This window comes from Scomber japonicus, chromosome 10, assembly GCF_027409825.1.
Source record: "Scomber japonicus isolate fScoJap1 chromosome 10, fScoJap1.pri, whole genome shotgun sequence".
Lineage (NCBI taxonomy): Eukaryota > Metazoa > Chordata > Actinopteri > Scombriformes > Scombridae > Scomber > Scomber japonicus.
Window position 1 is genome coordinate 25,906,414 of NC_070587.1, and position 23,915 is coordinate 25,930,328.

At 37.8% G+C, this 23,915-nt stretch overlaps 1 protein-coding gene across 1 annotated transcript; it reads right to left on the reverse strand.

Annotated features, from left to right (window-relative positions):
• Window positions 1-485: 485 nt before the first annotated feature.
• On the reverse strand, window positions 486-18,975 carry LOC128366552 (cytochrome b5 reductase 4). Its single transcript, XM_053327288.1, has 15 exons — window positions 18,534-18,975; window positions 17,252-17,405; window positions 15,058-15,158; window positions 14,672-14,756; window positions 12,558-12,639; window positions 12,407-12,464; window positions 12,047-12,140; window positions 11,216-11,248; window positions 10,986-11,108; window positions 10,695-10,835; window positions 8,695-8,841; window positions 6,291-6,441; window positions 4,256-4,342; window positions 2,317-2,478; window positions 486-581 (listed from the first exon to the last, which is right to left on the reverse strand). The coding sequence occupies exons 1-15, from the start codon at window positions 18,600-18,602 to the stop codon at window positions 527-529; spliced, it is 1,542 nt and encodes a 513-aa protein (XP_053183263.1). The 5' UTR covers window positions 18,603-18,975; the 3' UTR covers window positions 486-526.
• Window positions 18,976-23,915: the final 4,940 nt, after the last annotated feature.

Here is a 23,915-nt window from a genome sequence, read left to right on the forward strand (position 1 = left end):
CTCCGTTTTGCTTATTTCCTCTCTCAGTGCTCTTGCTGTGAGCTCATAAATGAAAGAGAAACACAGACACTGAGTGAGTGTTTAAGGGCTTGCAGGCACACTGAGCAGGGATGTGAGAGGAGGAAATGTAAAAAAACAGAGTCCAAGAGGTTGTAAGAGGTGTAATTATGTTGGCATTATTAAAGAAATGTATTGAACATAGTTTATCTTAAATTAAATGATCCTTTGCATAATCATTTCTCTACAAAACATTTAATTTGCTTGCAAAAAAATATTATTCAGCACTTAAAATGTCCTGTTGCACACTGAGGAGTGACTCATACCTGGGCTGTTTTTGTCTGCTGTCAGCATCATCGGGTCCTTGGTGCATAGAAATACAAAGTTCCTTTCATTTCTCATGAACACAAGTTTATAAATTGAAATGGACTCTCTCTTTCTCTCTCTCACTCACAGGCACACACAGTCTTTGCAGTGGGGTGGGGGGGTGGGGGTGTTGAGGGTTGGGGTGAAGGGTCGGCAGAGCTCATCAGCCCTGGAAGGCATGGAGTTCCTCTTCACTGAAGCCCTGCTGCTTCACCAACCTGTAACATAAACAAAGAGGAAGTACTGTATGTCAAGGTGAGAATATGCTGACTACAAAAAAGTAGAAGTACACACATTTTGAGGTTTACAGTGCTGAAAAGATGGGGTCACATTTTTACGTTAAATGACCAGAGTGTAAGATTTAGTGACATCTAATGGTGAGGTTGCAGATTGCAACTAGTTGAATAGCCGTCCCTTCTCTTTCAAAGCATGTAAGAGAACATACAGTGGCTGCAGAATGCATGGAAAACATGAAAGCCCCTCTCTCGAGCCTGTGTTTGGTTTGTCTGTTCTGGGCTACTGTAGAAACATGGCGGCTCTGTGAAAGAGGACCCACTCCCTATGTAGATACTAAGGGCTCATTGTAAGGTAACGGAAACACAATTCTTCTTTTCAGGTGATTATACACTAATTGAAACATGAATATTATATTCCATTACTGCTGCGTCTGTTTCACTAGATGTCATTAAATTCTACACACTGCTCCTTTAAGACAATACACACATTGAAAGAGTTATTATGGCTATGAAAAGAGAAATACTGCACATCAAATAAACTTCCCCACACACCTCCACTCAACCCTGCAGCTCAGCCTCAAACCTCTGAATGTTAAACACCTACGTGCTGTTTAAACACAGCAGCAGCTTTATGCTGCTTTAGTTGGTTCAAATTAAAACAGTCTTACTGAGAGATGTTCTTTATTTCCATCTTTACCATAAATCAACTCTGATACACTTCTAAGACATCTAGAAGTTGAGTCAAATACAGTTAGTTTAGTTAATTGAAGAAACACAATGTAGAAAAAGATATTTACTCCAACAGTATATATGTTCATAAGTAATGAACTAGTTGAACTTAGATAATCACTTTCTGTCTTTGTTTCAGAGCTGAAATATGGACATTGGTCATTTTTGATTGTTTGATTGGAACATTAAATAAACTGGTAAAACGTCTTTCTTGTGCTTTGTGGGTGTGACATCACCATTCATATCAGTAGTTCAACCACTAGTTAAATTACTAAAGCACAAAAAAAGTTCTAGATATAACCTTTTAATGTTGCTCTCAGAGTGCATCAGAATGATGCATTTGACTTAAAAATGTACACATTTTCTTCTGGGGGAGCATGTCCCTAACCTCCCTACATTGTCAGACTGAGATGTCAAAACCATATTCTCTCAAAATTCTGTGGGAAACACTGCATGTCTGTGATGTAAGTGATGGGGAACAAAATCTACAGTACAGATCTTTACAAAAATGCAGTCTGAAGTTCAGCTCACACTAATAAGAGACTCCAGTGATCTAAGTGAGACAGATCAAGGAGAGTTTCTACAATTGCAGTCTTTCAAGAACAAAGTGCTCTCTTTTTGTTACTCTGTACTATATTTACTTGCTGAGCTACAGTGGAAGAGGTCTATTCATCCCAGGTGAACTCTGAAATCACTTTAAAAAGATCTCTTTTCAGAACAGTTTGTGTAGAATATCACAGAACAGCAGCACTCTTTAACCACTTACCTGCTGTGTTTGTGTAGCTCTGTGAACTCAACCTTACATGACTACTTCTACTGTTGCTTACAAATAAAGTTTATTATGAAGACACATGTTTGCCTTCATGGACAGTCCTGCTTTATTATAACTTGTTGTAGTCTTAGCCATCATTCCTATCAGTAAGGATAACATTGACCATTATATAAACAGAATGATCCTTTAAGATGCTTCCAAGCAATGAGGTCTTACCCTATTGTTAGCTCTGTAAATGCAGTGGGGCCACACACACACACATAACATTTGGACCCATCTGGCCTGTTGAGGAAATCCTTGAGCATGGATTCATCCACCCGGCCCTTCCTGCCCGTCCAGCCTTCACAGGGCTCAGAGAGGACGTACTCCACCTGAAACCTGACACACATGCACACACACACAAATTCACAAAGATGTACATAGACATTGAGGTCCAGATGTAGCAGAAGAGTTTGTAAAGGTGAAACTTTTCTCTCTTACTTATTCTCAAATATGGATGTATCAAGCCTGAAAAGCTCAGACAACTTTCACACTGTAACTCTTAGTGTGACAAAGTAAAGGCTACAAACACTTCCATATTGCCACTTCTCATCTGGATGTGTTGTTAAAAATTGGGTCATGAATCTTGAGTTAAGAGTCATCACAGCTGTCATGATAAAAGCTTTATGGTACTGATTTTTCACAAAGAATGAGTTATAAGTAAAATCCTTTTAAAACATCCTAATAATACACTGCACTCTACAGTGGAGTGAAAGTGTACTGTTACACAGGAATGGATATGACTGTAATAAACGGAAAGTTCAATAAGGAAGCTCTTCTGTCTCTCATTCTGCCTTTATTCCTTTGTAGGTGAATATTTTTTCCCCTCTCTAATATTGTCCATCACTTCAGCTTCCTTCTGTGTCTTTCCAGGTACTCCATCTTCCTCCCACACACCAAAAACATGCAGGCTAGGTTAATGGGCTGTAGATGTGAATGTTCATCTACTCTATGTTAGTCCTGTGATGGACTGGCAACCTGTCCATGGTGTACCATGCCTCTCACCCAATGTTAACTGGGATTGGCTCAAACTCATTTTAGTTCAGGGGCCACAGACAGCCAATTTGATCTCAAGTGGGTTGGACAATTTCAACTGCAGATTGACAACATTTTGCAAAATATTCAATATGAATGGTTTAAATATGACCGCAATATATAATCATTGTTTTTTCAGAGGCTTGTATTCTGATCGAGTGGAAATAAAAACCTCCAAAGCAGCAGAACATTTTGAATTATTTTTCTGCAATTTTCATACTTTGCAAACTTATCCAGTGGGCCAGATTGGACCCCTTGGTGGGCCTGTTCTGGCCTACGGGCCATATGTTTAACAACACTGCTCTAGAGGATAAGCAGTATGGAAAATGACTGAATGAATGACTGAATGAATGAAGGCCAGTACGAGCATAACAGCCCTGACTCTCTGACTGGTGGTTGAGTACATTACATTGGATTTTAACAAGGAAGGAGAATATGTGGAATAACAAAAAGTACATCTGCTTCTCCAGCATCAGTTTTATCCTATTTTTTAATGCTGAGTCTGACAGAGTGAGACTCTTTAATGACAATTTCAAGAGACTGAACAAAATTCTGCCTGTCAATTCAAAAAGATTCTTCTAGTCTTTACTGAACACTGTAACACAATGCACAGTTTTCCATTCCTCCTATCCTCTTCCCTTCAGCACTTTAATGCAATATAATTGATGCATCTAAATACAAGATAGATAACGTTTTCTCTCATTATTTTTTCCATTACAATATACTTGGACCCCCTTGAAAACGAGATGGTTCATCTCAAGGGGCTATCCATTAATACAATTTGAAATGCAATACATCTTCCAAGCTGTAAACCATGATTAAAGCAGAGTACACTCACAGTTATTGATTGTGTGTAGCTGTTGCTCCTACACAGTTTTAATGTAAGTCACTACAAACAAAAGAATCTGCCAAACAAATGGATGTCAATATTATTAAATACTTATTACCAAGATAATAATCGACATCAGCTATCTTCTACACATTACAACAGCCCACGCGCCCCTGCTTTCACACTCCTGCTTCATTTCATTTACAATGCATACAATTAACATGTCAGGTTGTGACATGGACACACACAAACCTCTCATCATTAGCAGCGAGTTCATCCAGTTGACAGCGCCACAGAATGTCCTCCTCCCGTCGGTTAAAAAAGAGCAGCTTGCTTTTTCTGAGGACAAAAAAAAAAACATGTTGTGATGATCAGACAAAGCCTTGTGAGCCTTTATAATCAGTGGCACAAATAGCTGAAAGGAACACACACTACACTTGTTTACCTAGAACTGTGGGTGGGGAAGCATAATGACAAGGACAAGCAGAGGACAGGGAATAAGGAAGTTAGCACATTTAAAGAGCAGATAGTAAAACACAATAAAAAAAAAGGATAATAGGGTCTTGAGCTGAGGTGTCCACAAATTTGAGAGTTCCAAAGTTTAGGAGCAACAACCTGGTCAAGAGTTTAGCTGCAGCATTTTGGATTAAATATCCAGGAACATTAAGGCTGTTGGAAGGAATTTCAGTGTGTATTTTTATATGAATGTGTTGGCTAATGTTAGCAAATCTCAACTTTCTCATCTTGACCTCCCTGCATGTGGAAATGAAATGCTTTTGTCAAGTCTGAACAAGAAAGTTTTCTGAGTTTGAATCAGAGTGCTACCTTAACGTCACAACAGAAATGGCAGAAAGTGAAGCGGATGCATCTACAGGATCACCACTGCTGATAACTCATGAAGTGCTCTGAGGAAGTGTTTTGGATTTCTAACATCTCTTTTCTTAGTGACAACACTACGAGGGGCAGAAATAAGGATTTCAGTTTTTCCACATTTAGCTGTAACAAATGATCAGACTTCCAGTCTTTTGTAGCGTTCAGGCACTTGTTTTTGTTTTGAGGTTTAAATGAGACAAAATTGAATATCATCTGCATAGAAATAATGCTTGTATATGCTCCCCAAGGGAGCATATACAAGCCAAACAGAATAAAACCAAGGACTGAACCTTGGGGATTTGGATGAGGGGGCAAGCTGTCAACAGAAACAGTTAATAAGATCTTGGCATGTTATTGGAGAAAACAAGTCCAGGACTGCACACTGAGGGAAGGAATGTTCCAGCTCATGTCATTAACCTTGCCCACAAAGAAAGGAATCTGTTACATTCCTCTGTTGAAAAGTGAGGAACAGCAGGTGACACAAGAGCAGTGTAGGAGACTAACTACTTCCATGTAACAGTGTTACGTAATTTAATTAGAAAATAAATGTAAGTGTGATCTGTCACAGTTACTGAGAACAAAATGTGTCAGTAAAATGTGATGATTACAAAGGAGGTTACATCTGAAGTCAGACCTTTAAGATTTTACTCAGGAGGGTTTTTTACTCATTTTTTAATATTTAACATGTTACTGAATACATATATTGCTGTTAATCATTATTTGAAATTACATTATTTTAATATTTAGTAAATAAACCATGATGTGGGCTTATTTGGAACACACATGGGCTTAAATGGAGTCACAGTACCAATTAAACTCACTTTATTCATCAAATATCTTGAACTAATGAATACATTTTCAAATGAGAGATAAATCTTGTTTTATAAGAAATGATCTCTCTTATAAATCATGTCAGTATCCATGAAAAACAGCTCAACTTAGATTTTGGTGCTTAATGGGAACACTTCCCCTAACAGCTGAAAACATTGGAACATTAGAAAAGTCATCAAAAAGTAATCAAATGTAATAAGTTATATTATTTTTCATTGAAATAGTTACATTACTTATTACATTTTAAATAGGGTAACTAGTAATCTGTTACCTATTACATTTCCAAAGTAACCTCAACCTCAACCCTGCACAAAAGTAATAATATGACTAATAGTGTCAATGTTAGGAGTATGCAATCATCAGGTATAAGATTAACAAAGTACGTTCCTCTAAGTTCAAAGTTCTAGACACATACCTTCTAATTTTCATTTTACCAATGTGTTAAGACAATAAAGGGATATTCAAGAACTTTAAATGTGACTATATTGCAATATGAAAGTATTTAAGTGGACCCTCTAATAACCATATTGACTATGGATGTTAAAATGATTTAGCATCCTTAGCTGAGTCTGATAGTTCCCACCTGATGCTGTCGATATCCTGCAGGGCCAGTCGGATGAGACGAGCCATGGGTGTGAAACCTGTGCCTGCTGCCAACAGGTAGAGGTCTGTGACATCACGAAGGGGGCGGAGGCTAAAGGTACCCTCTGGACCGCTGACAGATATATGGTCACCTAAAGAGTCCCAACAAACAATGAACAAGGACTGGTCAATAATCACACAATGGTGTCAAAAAAATCATATGAAATACAACACACAAGAGATTTGTGTTGATGGTATTCATTATGACAAACAATATTGCATGTATAAATAAATAAAAACTAAAAAGAGTGCCTTTCCATTTGACCTGTATATCAGGTCAACAGCCCCCAATAGAGAGAATAAGAAGGTGGAGCAGGAGATTAGTATTAGATAACTTCTCCAGCAGAGCAGTAATGGAAAATAAATGTCATTATTATTAGATCATATAATGCTGAGTTCTGGTACTCATGTCATGTTTTAGGGTCAGAGCACGCTGTCCTGTGTCAATTGAGAACTCATATAACTGTTTCAGCATGATGGAGGAAGAGGGAAAGAAAAACAGGAAGAAAACAGACAAAGGGAATGAAACCAGCTAAAGGAACAATAGATAGATAAAGATAAAAACCAGCTGCATGTTTGTTACTATTTCTAATTACTGACCAAATATCTCCATATATTAGATTCTCATTTGTACTCAACCAGAGTTTCAGTTCAAAAAGCTGAGTGTGACAGCAGTTTGACAGAGTCATCTTAACTCAAGCTTCACCTGTCCGCCTTTACTTGCAGATGGAGTTGTATGGGTCATAGGAAATGCTATATCTATGAGGAACATCAGTGAAACAGTGAGGACCCTGAACAAAAAACAAAATGCAGTGGGGGGGGGGGGGGGGGGGGGGTCAAGGTGACATTTTGTCATCTGAATGTCAGCAAGAGTTCATGCCATGTGCAGCCCAATCTTTATGCTGACAGTAAGCGCAGGCAGCACACGCTCACAGACATGTTAGAACATGTTAGAACATTGAATGTAGTGATAACAGAAACATGGGTTTGATTAAGATGGGCTGTGATATGTGGCTTAAAGCTCTGGAAAAGATTTTGTCAAACCTAAAATTCTATTTGTATGAGTTAAAAATGTTCTGTATGTCCTAAATATTTGAGCTGCAATGATGATGTGTTTGACTTGAAAAAACTCCAGCTTTGTGTGTACTCGACTAGAGCGAGCCGAGCCGATACTAAATGTGACATCAACAGACTGCTGGCCGCTGATTGGTCAGAAGAGTTGTCGCTGGAAGAGTCATGAGCCGTCCCACACAAGAATCAAACCAGCATTTTTAAATACCATAAACAGTGTTACAGCCATAAGGCTCAATGTTGTTGCTTTGTGTGAAAGCCACCATACAGCAGCAAGTACACCATCGCCTCCATGTCCTCCATTGTTTATGTGTTTGTGTCGCGTATAAAACAAAGTCACAGCAGTTTGGTGCAGTGTTGCTCGACGACCCCGCCCACATTGAGTAGGTACTACAGTAATGGAAAAGGTCGTTCCTGGTACCAAACCGAGTCAAGCTGAGTAGTGCTAGAACTGCATAGTGGAAAAGCACCACAACACTACTGAGCCTTTTGTTTGTTATTTTTAAGAGCAGCAATAAGTAGTGCAGGGGATTTTTAAAAAAAAGGTTTGTACAGGGGAAGAGAACCTTGAAAAGAAGATACAAGAAGAAAACGATTCTTAATAAGAAAAAAAAGAGCAATTCTACATCTCCAAAGACGAATCAAGGAATGAGAATCATAAATAAATAATGAACCATCAGATCATTTCACAGCAGTTGCAGCTGTTCATTTTGCAGTGAATTTACCTTTTTAATCTGGTGGGCCATCAGACACTTCATATTGTATATTTAATATTTGTTTAAAGGCTATAATTTCTTCAATGTAGATCACATGAATAATATAAACAGGACTACAGTTAAGGAGTTTAAGTGGACCCTCATTAAATGTGTTAAAATCACATTATCTCATTAATTATTCTATGCAGCATTTCTACATTATTATTTAATTTCTGGGCTTAGTGATATCAGACATCACTAAACTGTCTCGTTAGCTTTCTTTGAGCTCCCACAATGCACCTGGAGGGGAGTCTCAGACACTGGGTGCTTTTCATTCTACTAATAATGCTTCTTCCCATCCGTGCTCCACCTGTCCTACAAGCCATGACCTGGGAAAAGATCAACGTCCTCCATCATCGAGGAAGCTTGGTCCCATACATTTTGTTATGCCCATAAACAAGATAGTTGACTTTTAAAACTTGATCTTTGACAGTTGAAATGCTGTGACGTGAGCTCCTAAAAACAACGTTGGAGTGAGAGAGAATGTGTCATTTGATGAGTTGAATTGCTGTGACTTACCGATGCTCAGACTGTTGAGATGTGGAGTGAGGACTCCATCAGGGTAGACTTTGATCATGAGGTACAGGTCTGAATCTTGTGGTGACTGATGGGAGGCTGCTGCTAGATTCTGCTCTACTGGAGTGTATGGCCTCACAACCTCTGTGTCTGCATATGGACAAAAATAACATTACAGTACAAGTATAGTAGTAGAAGAAGTGTCATTAAATCTACTTTTCATCTCTGTGGCATTTTGAAGTGGAAGGAGAGTCTAGGAAAGGTGGGAGGATTATTCTAATAACGCAGTGCAAAGACACTAACTACAACACTAACCTGCTGCTGCTTTTCTGATTTTATGAATAGAATCAAATTTAATGCAGGCTGCAAATGTGCTGCAGCAACACATTAATGCTTAAAATATACATATTACATAATCTACTTCAATTAAACACTTTCCAACAAAAATCAGCACAGAAAATAACATTGAATGTGATTCCAGCAGGTAAGTCAGTAAATCAGTCTGCATTGAGCTATATATGAATGTAGGTGATTCTTATAGTATCTGCTGTGAACACGCTGCTTTATACTGTATACAAAGCTTCTCCTTCACTTCATTAAATCAATGCTGCATCTGAAGGCAGCAGAACTGATATGTTGAGAAATCTGCAGCCTCTGAGATGCTGCATCAGACCACAGCGTTGTTATACACGTGTTCACTGTGTTTACCTCTGAGAAACCATCTGATGACTCCACACATCAAACTGGTCAGTTATAGCTTCATATTCTGCTTTGTTATGAAGAAGGAGTCGGTTCAGCAGCTCATCAGCCTCTTTTACAACTTTATTTTTAGCAATAGTAGTGTGTCATGTTTTATCCTTTAAACACTGTTGTTTAACATTAATGACTGAACTATGTGACATGTATGAGGTGAGATACATTAGTATACTTGAAAGTGTGTTGGTCTGATATAATCACAAACAGCTTCACCAAATCAATTTCTTTATTTTATCTCAATCATTATTGTTATACTAACTGACTCCATTTGTCTATGGCTGCAGATTTGTGGGTGATGTGTTCATGTTGTGACGTGATATGTGGTCTGAGGTTGAACTGTATTTTCTGTGAAGCTCATAGTGATAAGGGAAGGTGGAGTAGCAAGGCAGCTTAACAGCAGAGGGACTGGAAAAAATAAAACACCTCTGGATGGACTTTAAACACAATTTTTCAAGTTTGCATTAGAACAACAGTCAGGTGTTTAAATGAACATTGAAACCTGTTTTTCTTGCTGTAATGATTCCTCCTGTTCATACTGACCATTAGAAGATCTCTTCATAATGTTTATAATGGAAGTGATGGAGGACTAAATCCACAGTCCTCCTTCTGTGTAAACATGGATTTAAAAGTTGATGTGAAACTAATATGAAGCTTCAGTTAAATCTTCATCTTCTATGTTTCAACGTTACAGTGTTTTTAGTGTCAAAGTCTTTTTGTTACTATACTTCCACCACAGCTCAACAGGAAACACTAAGAGGAGATTTGATGGTAAAAAGACTGTAAATGTGTCAGATATCACTTGATATGACTAACTCACACTGATGAACCTCAATAGAAGCTGATCAGAGACTTTAAATGACTGTGGACACACTGTGGATACAGTCCTCCATCACTTCCATTGAAAGCACATTACAGAGAGAAAACCTTTTTCACTGTTCATATAGACACCTGACTGCTGCTTTAACACGCACTTAAAAAATGGGAACATGTCCTTTAAAAGCAGCCACTCAATTTTGTGTACTTGTACTTGGAAACATGCTCACTGACATAAAAGGTAGCCTTGGTACTGTAGACAGCTTAGCAAAACCCTTTTCCCACTAACTCACTGTTGGAGTGTGTTTCCTCCTCAACACAGAAGGTAGCAGCCCTTATTATTGTCCTAACTTGTCAATATATTTAAAACATGTGTTTGGGTAAAGAACTGAAGGTAACACTCGGAGTATTGGGTTCAGTGTAGCCTGTCTTACCTTGAATAAGTGCTTTGAGGTAGACGTGTTTTCCAACAGGCACGTGCATGACAGTCCCACGTGGAAGTTGCAATCTGAACACATGAGTGTTATGGTTCACTTCAGTCTTTGACACCAACACACAATCCCGATGATAGACAGCTGTAAGAGGGAGAGCCAATCAGTGATGAGATCAGCCCACAAAAGCTATGTATGTATGTGACATCTTTAAACCCAGGCTTTATGTTTTTATTTGTGTAATTTTGCTGTTTAATTTCTCAGATAAATGCTTTCTGTGATGTTGGATCTCACCTCTGTCTTTATGGCGTAGAAATGTATTGTGGGATTCCAGCGGCTGACCAAGACTTGTCCATTTTCCTTTAGCCTGCTTGCGCATGGTGACCTGGATCTTTCCCACTGTGAACGCCGTGTGAACTGTTGTAGAAATTTGAGAATAAGAGCAGGGCCATGAACATCAGTGCTGATTTTGCTCATGCTTTATTTTATTTTATTTTTTACATCAAGTGAAGATGTTGTCTTACCAGCGACGTTTCCCTCCACGTCTTCAGCCAGACCTGAAAGAGCATGAAAATAACACATTTTATTATCAACATAATGATGTATGTGCAGGTCTATAATATAACAGCTGACTCTATATTTCATGTGTAAAGTACACTGAGTGAGCAGAAAAACAGAATCACATGCATAATACAATAACTTTAAAATAAATTCCTTACATAAACTATAAATTCCTTACATATGAAACAGGAAGTGATGATGGAATATTCTATCTTAAGCTAGAAGAGATGTATGCTCTGTGAACATTTTAAACCAACAGCTAAAAACATATTTATTTAATCTGGCTTTTAATTTGTGTCATTTTAATTTATTTTTATTAAATGTCTAATTTTGAAAACCTATTTTATTTTCATTTGTTTATTTGCTGTTATTTCATTGTATTGAAATTTCCTTTGGAAAGTACTTTGAGCTGCATCCCTTATATAAAAGGTGCTCTATAAATAAAGTTGATCATTATTATAAAATATTCAGCATTCATTAAAACTACCATTTCAGTTCTTTCATTTTTTTCTGTACATTTATAATATGTTATGCCCCTCACTTTAATATTTGAAGGAGTCCAAATATTAGAATCCAGGAATTATAAAGTGCTTTAGAGGAAAGAAAGGAGAGTAATGCACTGCATCTCAGTGTTTCTCACTTATGTATTTGCATATGTATATCAGTTAAATGAGTACATTTGAGGAATACTTGAAAATGAATTATAAAACACTACATAGATTTATTTATTTATTTTTTTTAAAAAGATGATTAACATGTTAAACTGAAATGTAAAAAGCCCTATCTTTACTCACGTAAATGAAGCATGTAGGACATTTTTCCCAGCAGCACTTCCAGTCGAAAGACACCGGCCTCGAGGTCAACGACGGTACAGCCTGAGCCAGGTATCTGAGGAAGGAAAGAACACATACATACCTAAATATGTCATCTTCCACCAATGACACAGGCATCTCTTTGGCCAATCAGGGACAGGGTGCATCACTGTTCAAACTTTCTTTAAATGTAGATGGATGGACAGACGGATGCAGAAACCCACTCCATCGTCCCCACATCACACTAACCATAACATGAGGGAACAAAGACGAAGCTGAAAAGGTTTCTTAGGTGATCATGTATTACTTATTTGAGTGTTTTTATGGTAGATGATTGGTTACCTTCCTTTTGGCATAAACAACCAGATGAACAGAAGCGTCAGTCTGGAACCAGTCGTACCTATAACAACAGGAAAATAATGATGTTAGTGATTATGTACCACTGTTATGTATATTTATCATATCGTATATCTGTGGATGCAGTGCGTTATACCGAGGTCGGGAGTCTTTGTCTGGGGGAGGAGCCAACGAGGTAGGTGGGGCGAGGCTAGTCGGTGGTGGAGGTGGAATCATAGCTGAGAAGACAAACAGACTGGTTTGTCAGGTTAGACTGACAGTAACATTTATACACTCATACATGCAAATAGTTTGCATATTCTAATCCATTAAAGCAAAATCACAACCACTACTGAGACATTACATTACATGACACTCTTTAGACAGATTTCCAGGCAGTTATTGGGTTTCCACTTCTGTCAATATCATATAAAATCAAGTAGCATGTTCTTTATTGTTTGCAAATCCAGTTTGCATTTAGAGAATGCTCTGAAATCTCATCCTTGTTGTTTTGCTGGTGAGCTGCAGTGTAAAGCACAACTTTGAACCTGTCTTTCATTTCATAGTCATCTTTTGTGCACAAGACTGTCAGAACAGTACAAAAGGTCTGTATTTATCAAGCAGGTCAGAGTGGGAAAGTAACTTCAAATCATTGTGTCCTCTATTTGTCACATATATTCCTTCTAAAGACTGAAAGTAAACATTTTATCAACTATCTTTACTTTATGTCTATCTCTGTTGATGCTTAGGAGATTGTGTTCAAGCAGAAACATCAGGTGGGAAGAGAGGTGTTTAGGGAACACATGAGGACATAGAGCTTATCAAAAGATCCCATTATGCTAAAATGAAAGCTTCTTTGTGAGCAGGGTGCATCATCAAGGTCACTGTAGCAATATGCTTTTTGGGCAGCAGGGAAATTGCAGCTACAGCAGTGATGCAACAGTGACGATAAGACTCTGTCACAAACAACAATGTTTGTGTGTACTTTTTACTTTTAAAATGACATTTAAGCTATGTATTCATTTTGGAATCATATGTTTGCATATACATCACTAATGCTGTGTCTGAAATTAAGGTCCGACCGATACTGGATATTTGGGGTTGATACCAATACCGATATTAAGGAGTTAAAAAAATTCCAATATAGATATATCACCCGATATAAAAAATATAAATATAAACATATATTTTTTGCAATTATCCCTTAAAAACACTTGTTATAAAGATATATAAGGAAGGCAGGAAATTATACCATTTAACAATGAACTTGTTCATCTCTGGGAATTTAATGATTATAAATAACATAATAAACTAACTATAACTATGTAACACACTAAATACATAAATAATAAACACAAAAAACATGTACATACATATTTAACTTGAATTAAGGAAAAGGATCAAGTATATATTAAATGCTGTCTATATAACTTGACAGAAGCTATCAGCACAGTTTGGGAAACATACCGATAAATCTGATACGTCAATATTTGCTGATATATCAGTTGAGCTCTATCTGAAATCACTCCTTTATTAAATCATTCACTACTCTCTGTATAATAAACACTAAATAGTTCACTCAGTAGTGAGCAGCAAATCAAGATTTCGGACACTAACTAATCATCATTATTTTGTGTCATCACCATCAGCTGTAGAGTCATGTAACTGTAGTTTTCACATCTTTAAAATGTGAAGCATTGCATTGTGGGATTGTACTTTTTTTGTTCCATGGTGGAGTATTTGAGGAGATAATTACACACTCAGCATTCAGATAGTGAAATAAAATAGTGGAGAGTGTATTGTAGAGCACTATATAGTAAACAGGAAGTGATTTCAGACATAGCCTAACTTACCTAGGTCATATATTACACAAACTGGTGGTTTTCACATTTCAAAAGTTTCTGTTGTCTTTTGCACTCTAACTGTGGCTGTCAGGAAAATTACAGTATGTCATCATAATGTGAACTTTGCTAAATGAGGTAAAACAACATCACCACTCTGTTCCAGTCAATGTAGGGACTTTAATAAATAACTGTAATGTCCTGCAGTAAAGCAGCAGTGTTATTAGTCCTGGTAAAACTCTTAGCACAGTCAGTTGCTGTTATTGCCACTCAGACACACACAGTGTGCTCTTTATAGATCAAACACTGCTACTGTCCATCACGTTGAGGCTAACTGTGTGTTAAAAACAGCATGTGAGCCCACTGATGCAGAGATACTGTGGGTGAGTTCAGTGTGTGTGTGTGTGTGTGTGTGTGTGTGTGTGTGTACCTTTAATTGCTGCGGTGGGCACAGTGGCCATCCTGCCCACCAGGCATTCTTTTAACATGGACTCGTAGTTCACCCACCGATGGACCTGTGAACAAACATATTCATGTTCCCATAGCAACACATATGATCTCAGCCATACTCATAATAACCAGTTCATAGAAGTACATTTAGAGCTACAGAGCTACAGTCTTGCAACACAAAGCCATCCCACCAGGCTCATGCAGCTGCTTTTGAGTCCTGCTGAGCTTTTAGAAGACACTCTACATTCACTGTACCAGTCTTTATCAGGTAAGAATAGCACACACATTTAGTCTTCATCATGTCTATAACACTAGTGTACATGAAAAGGATTTTTACTTTCTCGTTCTCCATCAGCTTCCACCCACCTGGTCAAAGAGTTCAGTGCCATCTATCCCAGCTGCCTTCATCAGCTCCTCCTCTCCTCCAGGATGGTAGTCCATGTATGGGGTAACATTGTAAACCAAGCCTGAAACACATGGAAAGATGACATCAGTCCATTGCCCTCTGGTGGTAGATACATGTTTGATTTGAAGAGGGTTTCTGAGTCTTCCACGAGACATTTTCTTATCACAAAACACCAGTAACTGCTGATTTTAGGTATGTTTACGTTTACATTCTGTCATGTGGTTGATTCCTGAATCCAAAGTGAAGTGAAACAAGAATAAACACAGGGGCTTTGAAACTACATGCAAATTGTGGTGAGTCTGAACAATAGAAAGGTAAAACTAAGTGTTATGACAGTTGAGGTGAATATCATCCTGTCTTTATCTATCAAACTAAGTGCAGGTGTTAGTCTTACAGCTATAAATGATGAGATTTTTTCTTTAAAAATATCAAACACCGTATTGACTAAAATATCAGGTGATATTTTACTGTCCACATCAGATATGTGTGTTTTTCCTCTCAGCAGAGTTCAGGGTAACACTGACTCCTGCACATAGACGCATTATAACTTGTTTATAGCTTAGTGCTGCCAGTATGTTTACAGTCTATTAAGCCATTGAAGTGTTTACTTAGACCAGCTGAACTTGACCAGTTAAACCAGTTTCTGATGACTCATGTAATGTATTTTGACGTCAGAGAAACAATGAATGATGATTAAAAAATTAGTCACAAGTGTCTCCTGCTGTCTTTACTGCACAAACTAACTATTAAATATTATATAGAGGGGGAAAAAATGTTACATCATGAGGAGGAACTCAAAAAGATTATCTCAAAACTGCTGAAAATCAGTCTGACTGCTTCTAAGAGCCAGAGAGGAGAGTATATTATGTAGCTGACAAGCTGCATAATTGTGGGATTAACATTCTGCTTTAATAAAAGTGTTTCATTGTTTACTTTGACAAGGGAAAACACTAACTTGTTGGTCTTACTCTATCCAGGAGACACTTTGCAACAGGATTAGTCCTAAAGTGTCCTCAAAAAGTCTTTTTTCCAACAACAGCTGTTTTGAGAAGCTGAGGTCATCCCATAATCAAGATAATCTTATTTTTGAGCCAACATGATACTTTATGATGACTTCAGTTTGTTTCTTTGTCCAATGATATTGGTCACCTGTGCTTCCAGATTCCACAGTTTACTATCACATCAGACTAAAAGGCATGGTCAGTTCAGACATTAGGAGGGTAACAAAAGAAACTGTTCATATGTATTATAGGAAATGTAGCATCCAGTGTTTTTGGAGCCTCTGGCTTTATGAAAGATCTCTTTAAACCACTTGTGCTGAGTCTTCTGTAGAGAAAAAAAAGTGTCAGACACTTTTGACTCTTGAAAGTCAGGCTTTAACTGACTAAATAAATTCTTCAGCCTACAGGTAAAATGTAGTTATCCAAAGTTCTTCACCTTTCCTTTTCAAGCATTTTGATGTTCTGCACTCACACACTCACTGAGCACACAGTGGATGTTATGGCGCTTTTCCACTACACAGTTCCAGCACGACTCGACTCGCCTTGACACGGCTCGGTTTCAGGAACGACCTTTTCCATTAAAGAAGTACCTACTCAACGTGGGCGGGGTCGTCATAGCACGGCTCTGCAAAACTGCCATGACTTTGTTTTATACGCGACACAAACACATAAACAATGGAGGACATGGAGGGGATGGTGTACTTGCTGTATGTGGCTTTCTGTCACACACAAAGCAACAACATTGAGCCGTATGGCTGTAACACTGTTGCTGGTATTTAAAAATGCCGGGTTTGATTCTTGTGTGGGACGGCTCATGACTCTTCCAGCGACAACTCTTCTGACCAATCAGCGGCCAGCAGTCTGTCGAGGCGAGCCGACTCGTGCTGGAACTGTGTAGTGGAAAAGTGCCATTAGTTAACTGGAGTCTGTGAGGGTTCAGTACTTTAGGACTGGGACTCCCTGTCTGGTACACACCTCCCTGAATTCCACTGTATTCATGAATGACCAGGAGGACAAGTGGGATCAAGTATCATCACGCTGACATCAAGTATCCTCCAAATCTACTAAATACTACAGCTGCCATGCAGGTCATTCATCTATTCCTCTCAAGTGTGAAGCATCCACAGCCCCCTATCACACTAAAGAGGCTCACCTCTTATACACGTCCAGCAGTCATCTCTCTTGTTGTGTTTCTTCAGCTCTTCTTGGGTCACTTCAATCAGACGCCCTCTGAGCCCGGTCAAGTCTTTTCCACTCTTTGAAAACCGGATCCAGTCCATCAAACTGTGGCCTGGCTTCAAGGCCACCTAATTAAGCAACGGCAGTGATATAACAGAGATAGATAACTTTATTATCATTCAGGTACACATGAAAAAACACAGTGCACTTTGAACAACATCTCATTGCATTTGACTCTCTCCAAATAGCAGCAAAAGTATACCACAATCAGTCGATCAGTAAAAGTGCTTTGTGCGCATATAGATAAAAAATCTGCAATAAATATATATAAAATTTAGATTAAAAATTATAATTATATTGTAAAGTAAAGTGCAGCAGTTTTCACAGAGCATGTCAATGTATATGTGGGTGTTATTGAGAGAGCAACAGTCAACAGTCTGAGGAGAAGCTACGTAGACATATGTGCTAATGTTAAGACGCAATTTAACATATCAACATCTTGAGTGTGTGCTAACATACCAGATATACAGTATATGCTGCTATCTTTTTAAATTGACACCTGGATCTGGCAGTCTTTGGCATTAGGCCCATACTGCTGCTTTCTCCTTGCCCTTAGCAAGACGTCTCATACTATATAACTAGAAATCTAGCTCCCCCCTAAACATAGCCGTTGGGTTGAGAAAATTATGGCTCATTTGAAGTTGGAAAAGCTTAGATATACCACTCTAGGCTCAGTCAATAAATTCCAAAAGCTATGGCAACCATTCCTGGAGTATTATAATGGGGTATACAACACCAGAAATGTGACTTAATGACTGTAATTTAAGATCAACTTGGTAGAGTATGTTTTATTTTAATTTGTATATTTATTGTTATTGTTTCTTCAAGGTTTTTTTTGCTATTGCTTGTATTGTTTGTAATTATATTAATGCAAGGTTTGTTTTCTCTGTATTTTTAAACTATGATTCATTGGTATTTGTATTACTGACAAATTATTTCATTATTAATATTATTATAATCATCATTCATTTTTCTACATGTGTTGACCTGTCTCTCTGGGGGGGCGGGGGGGGGGGGGATGTATAGTTATACAAAGCATATATATTATACATATATTATTAAACCCAATATAAATATTTGAATAATTATAACTTGAACAAAACTTTAAACTGATATGTTTAGTAGAAGAGTTTGGTGTGTTCTCTACACAGCTAACACTATACTGTGAACAGGTTTCCATGTTTTGGGTGTGTTACCTTGTTCCTCCCGGACTGTCCGGACGGAGCGACTCGCTGCTGGGAGCCCGGCGAAGGGAATGACAACATGTTGTGACCTCCTCGTGGAAAGCTCCAGTCTCGAAGAAAACCTACTCAACCAACTCAAGTTTAGCACAATATGACATGAACGACAGCTCTGTAGTCTCACTCGCTGCTAGGTGTCACAGGTACAGCTCTCTTCCTCTTTGTGACACATCTCTGTCCAAACTGTGTTGAGCAACGCTGCTTAGCAAGAAGGCTAGGCTAGGCTAGGCTAAGCTAGGCTAACAAGACAAGCCTTACTGACTAGTAACGACGCATGATATGTCGTCACGTTCAATTTCTACCACAGTTATTAAACGCTGTGTTCATTCAATCGGTAACAACTAAAGCCATTAGTTGATATCGCTCCAGTCACAATTGCGAGTTGACTCCTGTCTGTTTCTGCAACCATGTAACTTTAGACTACAATAATTGTCGCACACTGTGATGACAACGTCAACAATGTGTGTCATCAAATTGCGACGACCCTCCATCACCCTCTAGTGTTCGTATTGCAAATAATGCTAGTATTAACAGAAGCAGCAATACATAAAATAATATACCTTTATGAGTGAAAATAAGCTTATATTCGTGGCAGACATGTTAACAGGCCACAGCAGGAGAAGCACAGATGTATTTAATAACATTAATAATGGCTGTGTAGCCTACTGTACATCTGAGCAGGCTGTAGCCTACTAGGCCTACATAAATAAAACCTATACGTCTTTTTATTTTACTATTTCATATGTCTCAGCACTCACTAAACTCTTCACTTCTTTGCACTGTTTGTATCCTGTCTACAGTTCACAGAAACAGTTTGACTTGTATACAATCATTCCTTGTGTATATTTCTGAGGGTTGCCATGTTGTTATTTTGTGTAAATTCTTGTATTGTGAACATACTTGGCCAATAAAGATTATTCTGATTCTTACATTGCCAGTTCGAGGGCTCAAGTATTTTGCATGCTGCTTCACATGCATGTTTTGCTGAGAGACTTACAGTAAGTGGTACAAAATCATCATTGATACTGATTAATTCAGTCTTTTAATTAATTAATTACACCTTTTTAAATTAAACTGACCTAAAAAGAAGGGGGTAAAAGGACAATAACTGACCTGGAATTAAACTTTTGAAAAAAGCAGTGAAAGATGACAGACGTCCACTTGATCCACTCTCACTGTCATCGTCATCATCATCATCATCATCATCCTCTGAATCTCTGTGGTTTTCATCTGACATAGTGGAAACATGCTATCTATCACACAGCTTTGGTACTGTATGTATTTACAGTGGAAGACAGTCCACCTCTGACTGCCACCATGGCAGCTGAAAGGTTTGCATCTGAAAGGCTAATCTGCTAAGAGGATTCAAGACAAGAGCTCCCTGACTTCAAAATAAAGGTCCAGGCTTGTTACAGTAAGTGAAGGTTTGGCAGAGCTTTTGTGTTGATGAACTGAAAGTTCGGTGTCCCAGTAAGTAATTCATTAAGCCAGCATGCACAAAACCAGCTCACAGGAACTGCCTCACATAAATGTAATACGTTGGTTATTGATGTAATAACTCAGACCAGTGCTTTTCCTGTCAGGAAGGCAGATTCATGCACAATTACACAGTCAGACAGCAGTGGAAGTCCCTGTTACTGACTGGATGATCCATAAACTGTCTCATTAGTCTACACACACTCAATGTAAAATGATGCCGTTTTTGTAATATGGTGTACAATCATAATTCAAATTTAAATATTTCAGTTTTATTGTGAGTTACATTTAAAATGGTACACTTTAACATTAATTATAGAATTGCCAGTGTCTTTTGTCATTGCAATAGTAAAGCATGTCTTAGTTTGGATTAGAGTGATGTGTTGTGGGGTGTGGAAAAGGGAACTAACATAAACGTAAATTAAAGTGCAAATGTTTCAGTTTATGACAAACATCCTAGCTTCCCCCAGTTTTTAACCATTTTAACAAATTCTTCATGTAATGCATATACAGTATAATATAATATAATATATAATATAATATAATAGGGGGATTATTCACAGTATCCAGTTACTTTTTATATTATGTACTGCACCATCATTTCCTTTTTAAGTGGGCAATGCACATAATGACATACAAGACCAAATACTTCAAATCACAGACTGAAGATCTGTTTCTCTGTTTCATTTCTTCCCTATCTCCGCCTTTTCCAGAGTCACCCAGGATGAGAGACACCAGATGGGTGTTGGTATACTCACAAATACAGCTGCAACTAATAATTAATTTCATTTTCTATCAATCTGCCAATTATATTCTCGATTTATCTGGTTATTGTTTAGTCTGAATGTCAGAAAACAATGACAAATGACAATCACTGTCTCCAAGGTTCTCAAATATCTTCTTTTGTCCCGACTGACCCAAATATTACACATATAATTCACTATCATAGCAAACATAAATAGGGCATTATATCTAATTGGATGATGTTTAACTTCATTTATGAGGCAGCTGCTTAAAGACTGGTGATACCTGCAGTTGCAACAAACTTAGCTTAACTTATAATGAATTCAATGATATTACAGAGAACAACTGCCATGTGGTCATAAAGAGGTTCTGGCAAACCCTTACAAGATTAATTAGTTTGTCCTTTAACCATGGCAGAATAGATAGAATATATATCACATTCTATAGACAACACAGCAACTCCAAATAATTCCGTGGCTATCTCAGAAGGAACAGCCATGTCCTCATTTTGACCAGATTTAGGATTTTACAGATTTCTTAAGACAAAGCATTATAAAGGTTTATTTATCAAGAGTAGCTTCTCACATCATTATATCACTCAAATCACAGCTCCCAATCTGTTTTTGCTCAATCTTAATTCATTATGTTTAGGTTTTATGCTCATATTCTGCTGGTTGTCTATCAAGGATCAGTTTACATGTAACTACATACTGCAGTACAGTGTTCCTCCTGCAGATGGCAGCAAAGCTCAACATACTGATTCAGTGGCTGATAAGCTCTTTCCTGGTTTGTTGGTTTTAATTGTTGTTTGTTGTCTTCACAAACATGGCAACAAAAGTATTGAGTGACAGTGAGGTGTGTCTTGTTACTTGTTACTGTTGTACAAGTGGAGGAGGCTGAGTTAATTTTACACATTGGATCTCCATGCTCTGTCAGTTGTCAGTGAATCTAAAAGTGTCAGGTTTGTTGGTTCCTATAGAGCTGTATATAACCACTATCTTCCTCCCACCATCTTTTTTTCCCCCTTTCCTTTCCTTGCATTCTGCTTCTCTTTTGTCACTCCACCCATCTCTTCCTGTCTCCCTGTAGGACCGGCACAGGGGCAGATAATTACAATTTCAAAAACCATTTGCCAGATCATTACCAGCTAATCCCATGTTTCGTCTGATGAGTCACGCGCCTCATTTGCCACGGTGTGGGGCAGCTTGGGGGCCCTTTCACTTACACCAAGCCAAGGACCACCGGCCTGCCCTGTGGGGCCACCAGCCTGCTGGGGGTGGGGGTGGTGGGACGTTCCTCCGGGACAAGCAGGAATCATTTAGAGGACAGTGTTAAGTGTGAATCTAGATTTGAAATTATTACTTACGCTTGTGTTTGACTGAAAAAACTGCATCCACTGTGACTAACTGACATCATTATAAAATCTGAATATATCTGAAGTGTTGAGTTTAGCAATCATGTAGTGGTGAGTAAAAGCCCCTTCATTCTTTTTTTCCCCTAGAAAGCCCTCTCTCTATTATGTAAACCTTTTGACGCAATTTATCAGATGTACACTGTAAAATTGCCTCTTTTAACTCTATTTTATCCCAGATGAGTTATAAAGTTTATTTAATCTATAATCAAACTCATAACAAATTAAAATATCTGATGTAATCTGATTATTTAACACGTGTTTAATAATTTAAGCTGCTAGGGAAAAGGTTTTTTCAGTCCTCTGCTTTATTATGTCTTATTATTTATTTAGATTGAATTTAATTTAAAAGTACTTTTTTCTTTTTCTTTTTTTAATTCCAACTTGGAAGTGTACTGTGCAAGTAATTACCCAGATCCTGAATGACCTCAGGCACTTTTTTGTGCATAATGTCCTCTAACAGACATTTCAATAGATATTTGAAAATAGATATTTCAAGTAAAATATATAAGATGGAATGAAACATAAATAGTGATGTTTATAGTGCTAATTATACTTTTAGAGGCAAACAATATAGAAATTATCATGAAAGCTGCACTAACTTAGTTTTTTTTAAACAAAGGATCAAATGACTGTGTGTAATGCTTAACCCACAGATAATTATCATGAACTCCACATTTCCCCACAGTTTTACAGCTTATTTTAGTCAATTTTAGGTCATGGTTCTTTGTTCAGTGGGTGGTACATTCTCACTACCAAACAGCAAAGAGACAAAATCAGCAACTAGTTGGTGAACATAGTGGAACATTTAACAGCTAACTGTCAGGAATTGGTGGGGACATGGAATGAGACTCTAAATGAATGCTAATGTTTCTGTGTGTTAGCTGAATTTATAAATAGACAATGGTTTGCTAATATGTTCATTATATACTGTAAAGTGATAGAAAATATGCTACTGTTGTTTACAGCTTGTTCTGCTGCTCCTAAGAGGCCAAAAAGCTTTAAACTCCACTGACTTTAGTAGCATAGCTTACCTGAGCAGTGTGTTGATAAAATATAGTTACACAGACCAACATGAGTCAATTCTGTCTTCATGACCTCAAATAGTACCTATAAGGTTTAAAAGCATCATCACAGATAAGACTGAAAAGCATATAATGTGATACAATACAATACAATTCACATTTCAGTCTTCTACACTTCTACACTTTTATGTTTTCTATACTGTACATGTACCCAAGTACATGGGAATGAGTCATTCCTCCAAAATGTAAGGGTGGTATAATCTAGTCTCATCTAGTCTCAATGATGGGTCTCCATCATTCTAAGGGTTCACGAAATGATTACAGTGGTAAAAAAAAAAAAAAAAAGTCTGCAACATGAGAATCTTTCCTGTGAATTTTCACCTCCTTATTAATCTGAAACCTATTCTTCTCAAACCCATTGACATGCACTCTGGGCAAGCAACATCGTGTTACAGCATTACAATCAATGCTACTGTTAGATTATATTTAGTAGTACACACCTGTATTAAAAATATTCTCTACATGCACATAATACATGTTGTGTTGGTTGTTTCACTAGTTCTTTTCCAGTCCATGTCCTGTTCAACACATTTCTGTACGGTGTCCTCGTAAATTAACAATTGTTGCCTTTGACTTCCTGCAGGACTCTGCATCTGTGCCAGGACTCGTAGCTGTGACAAC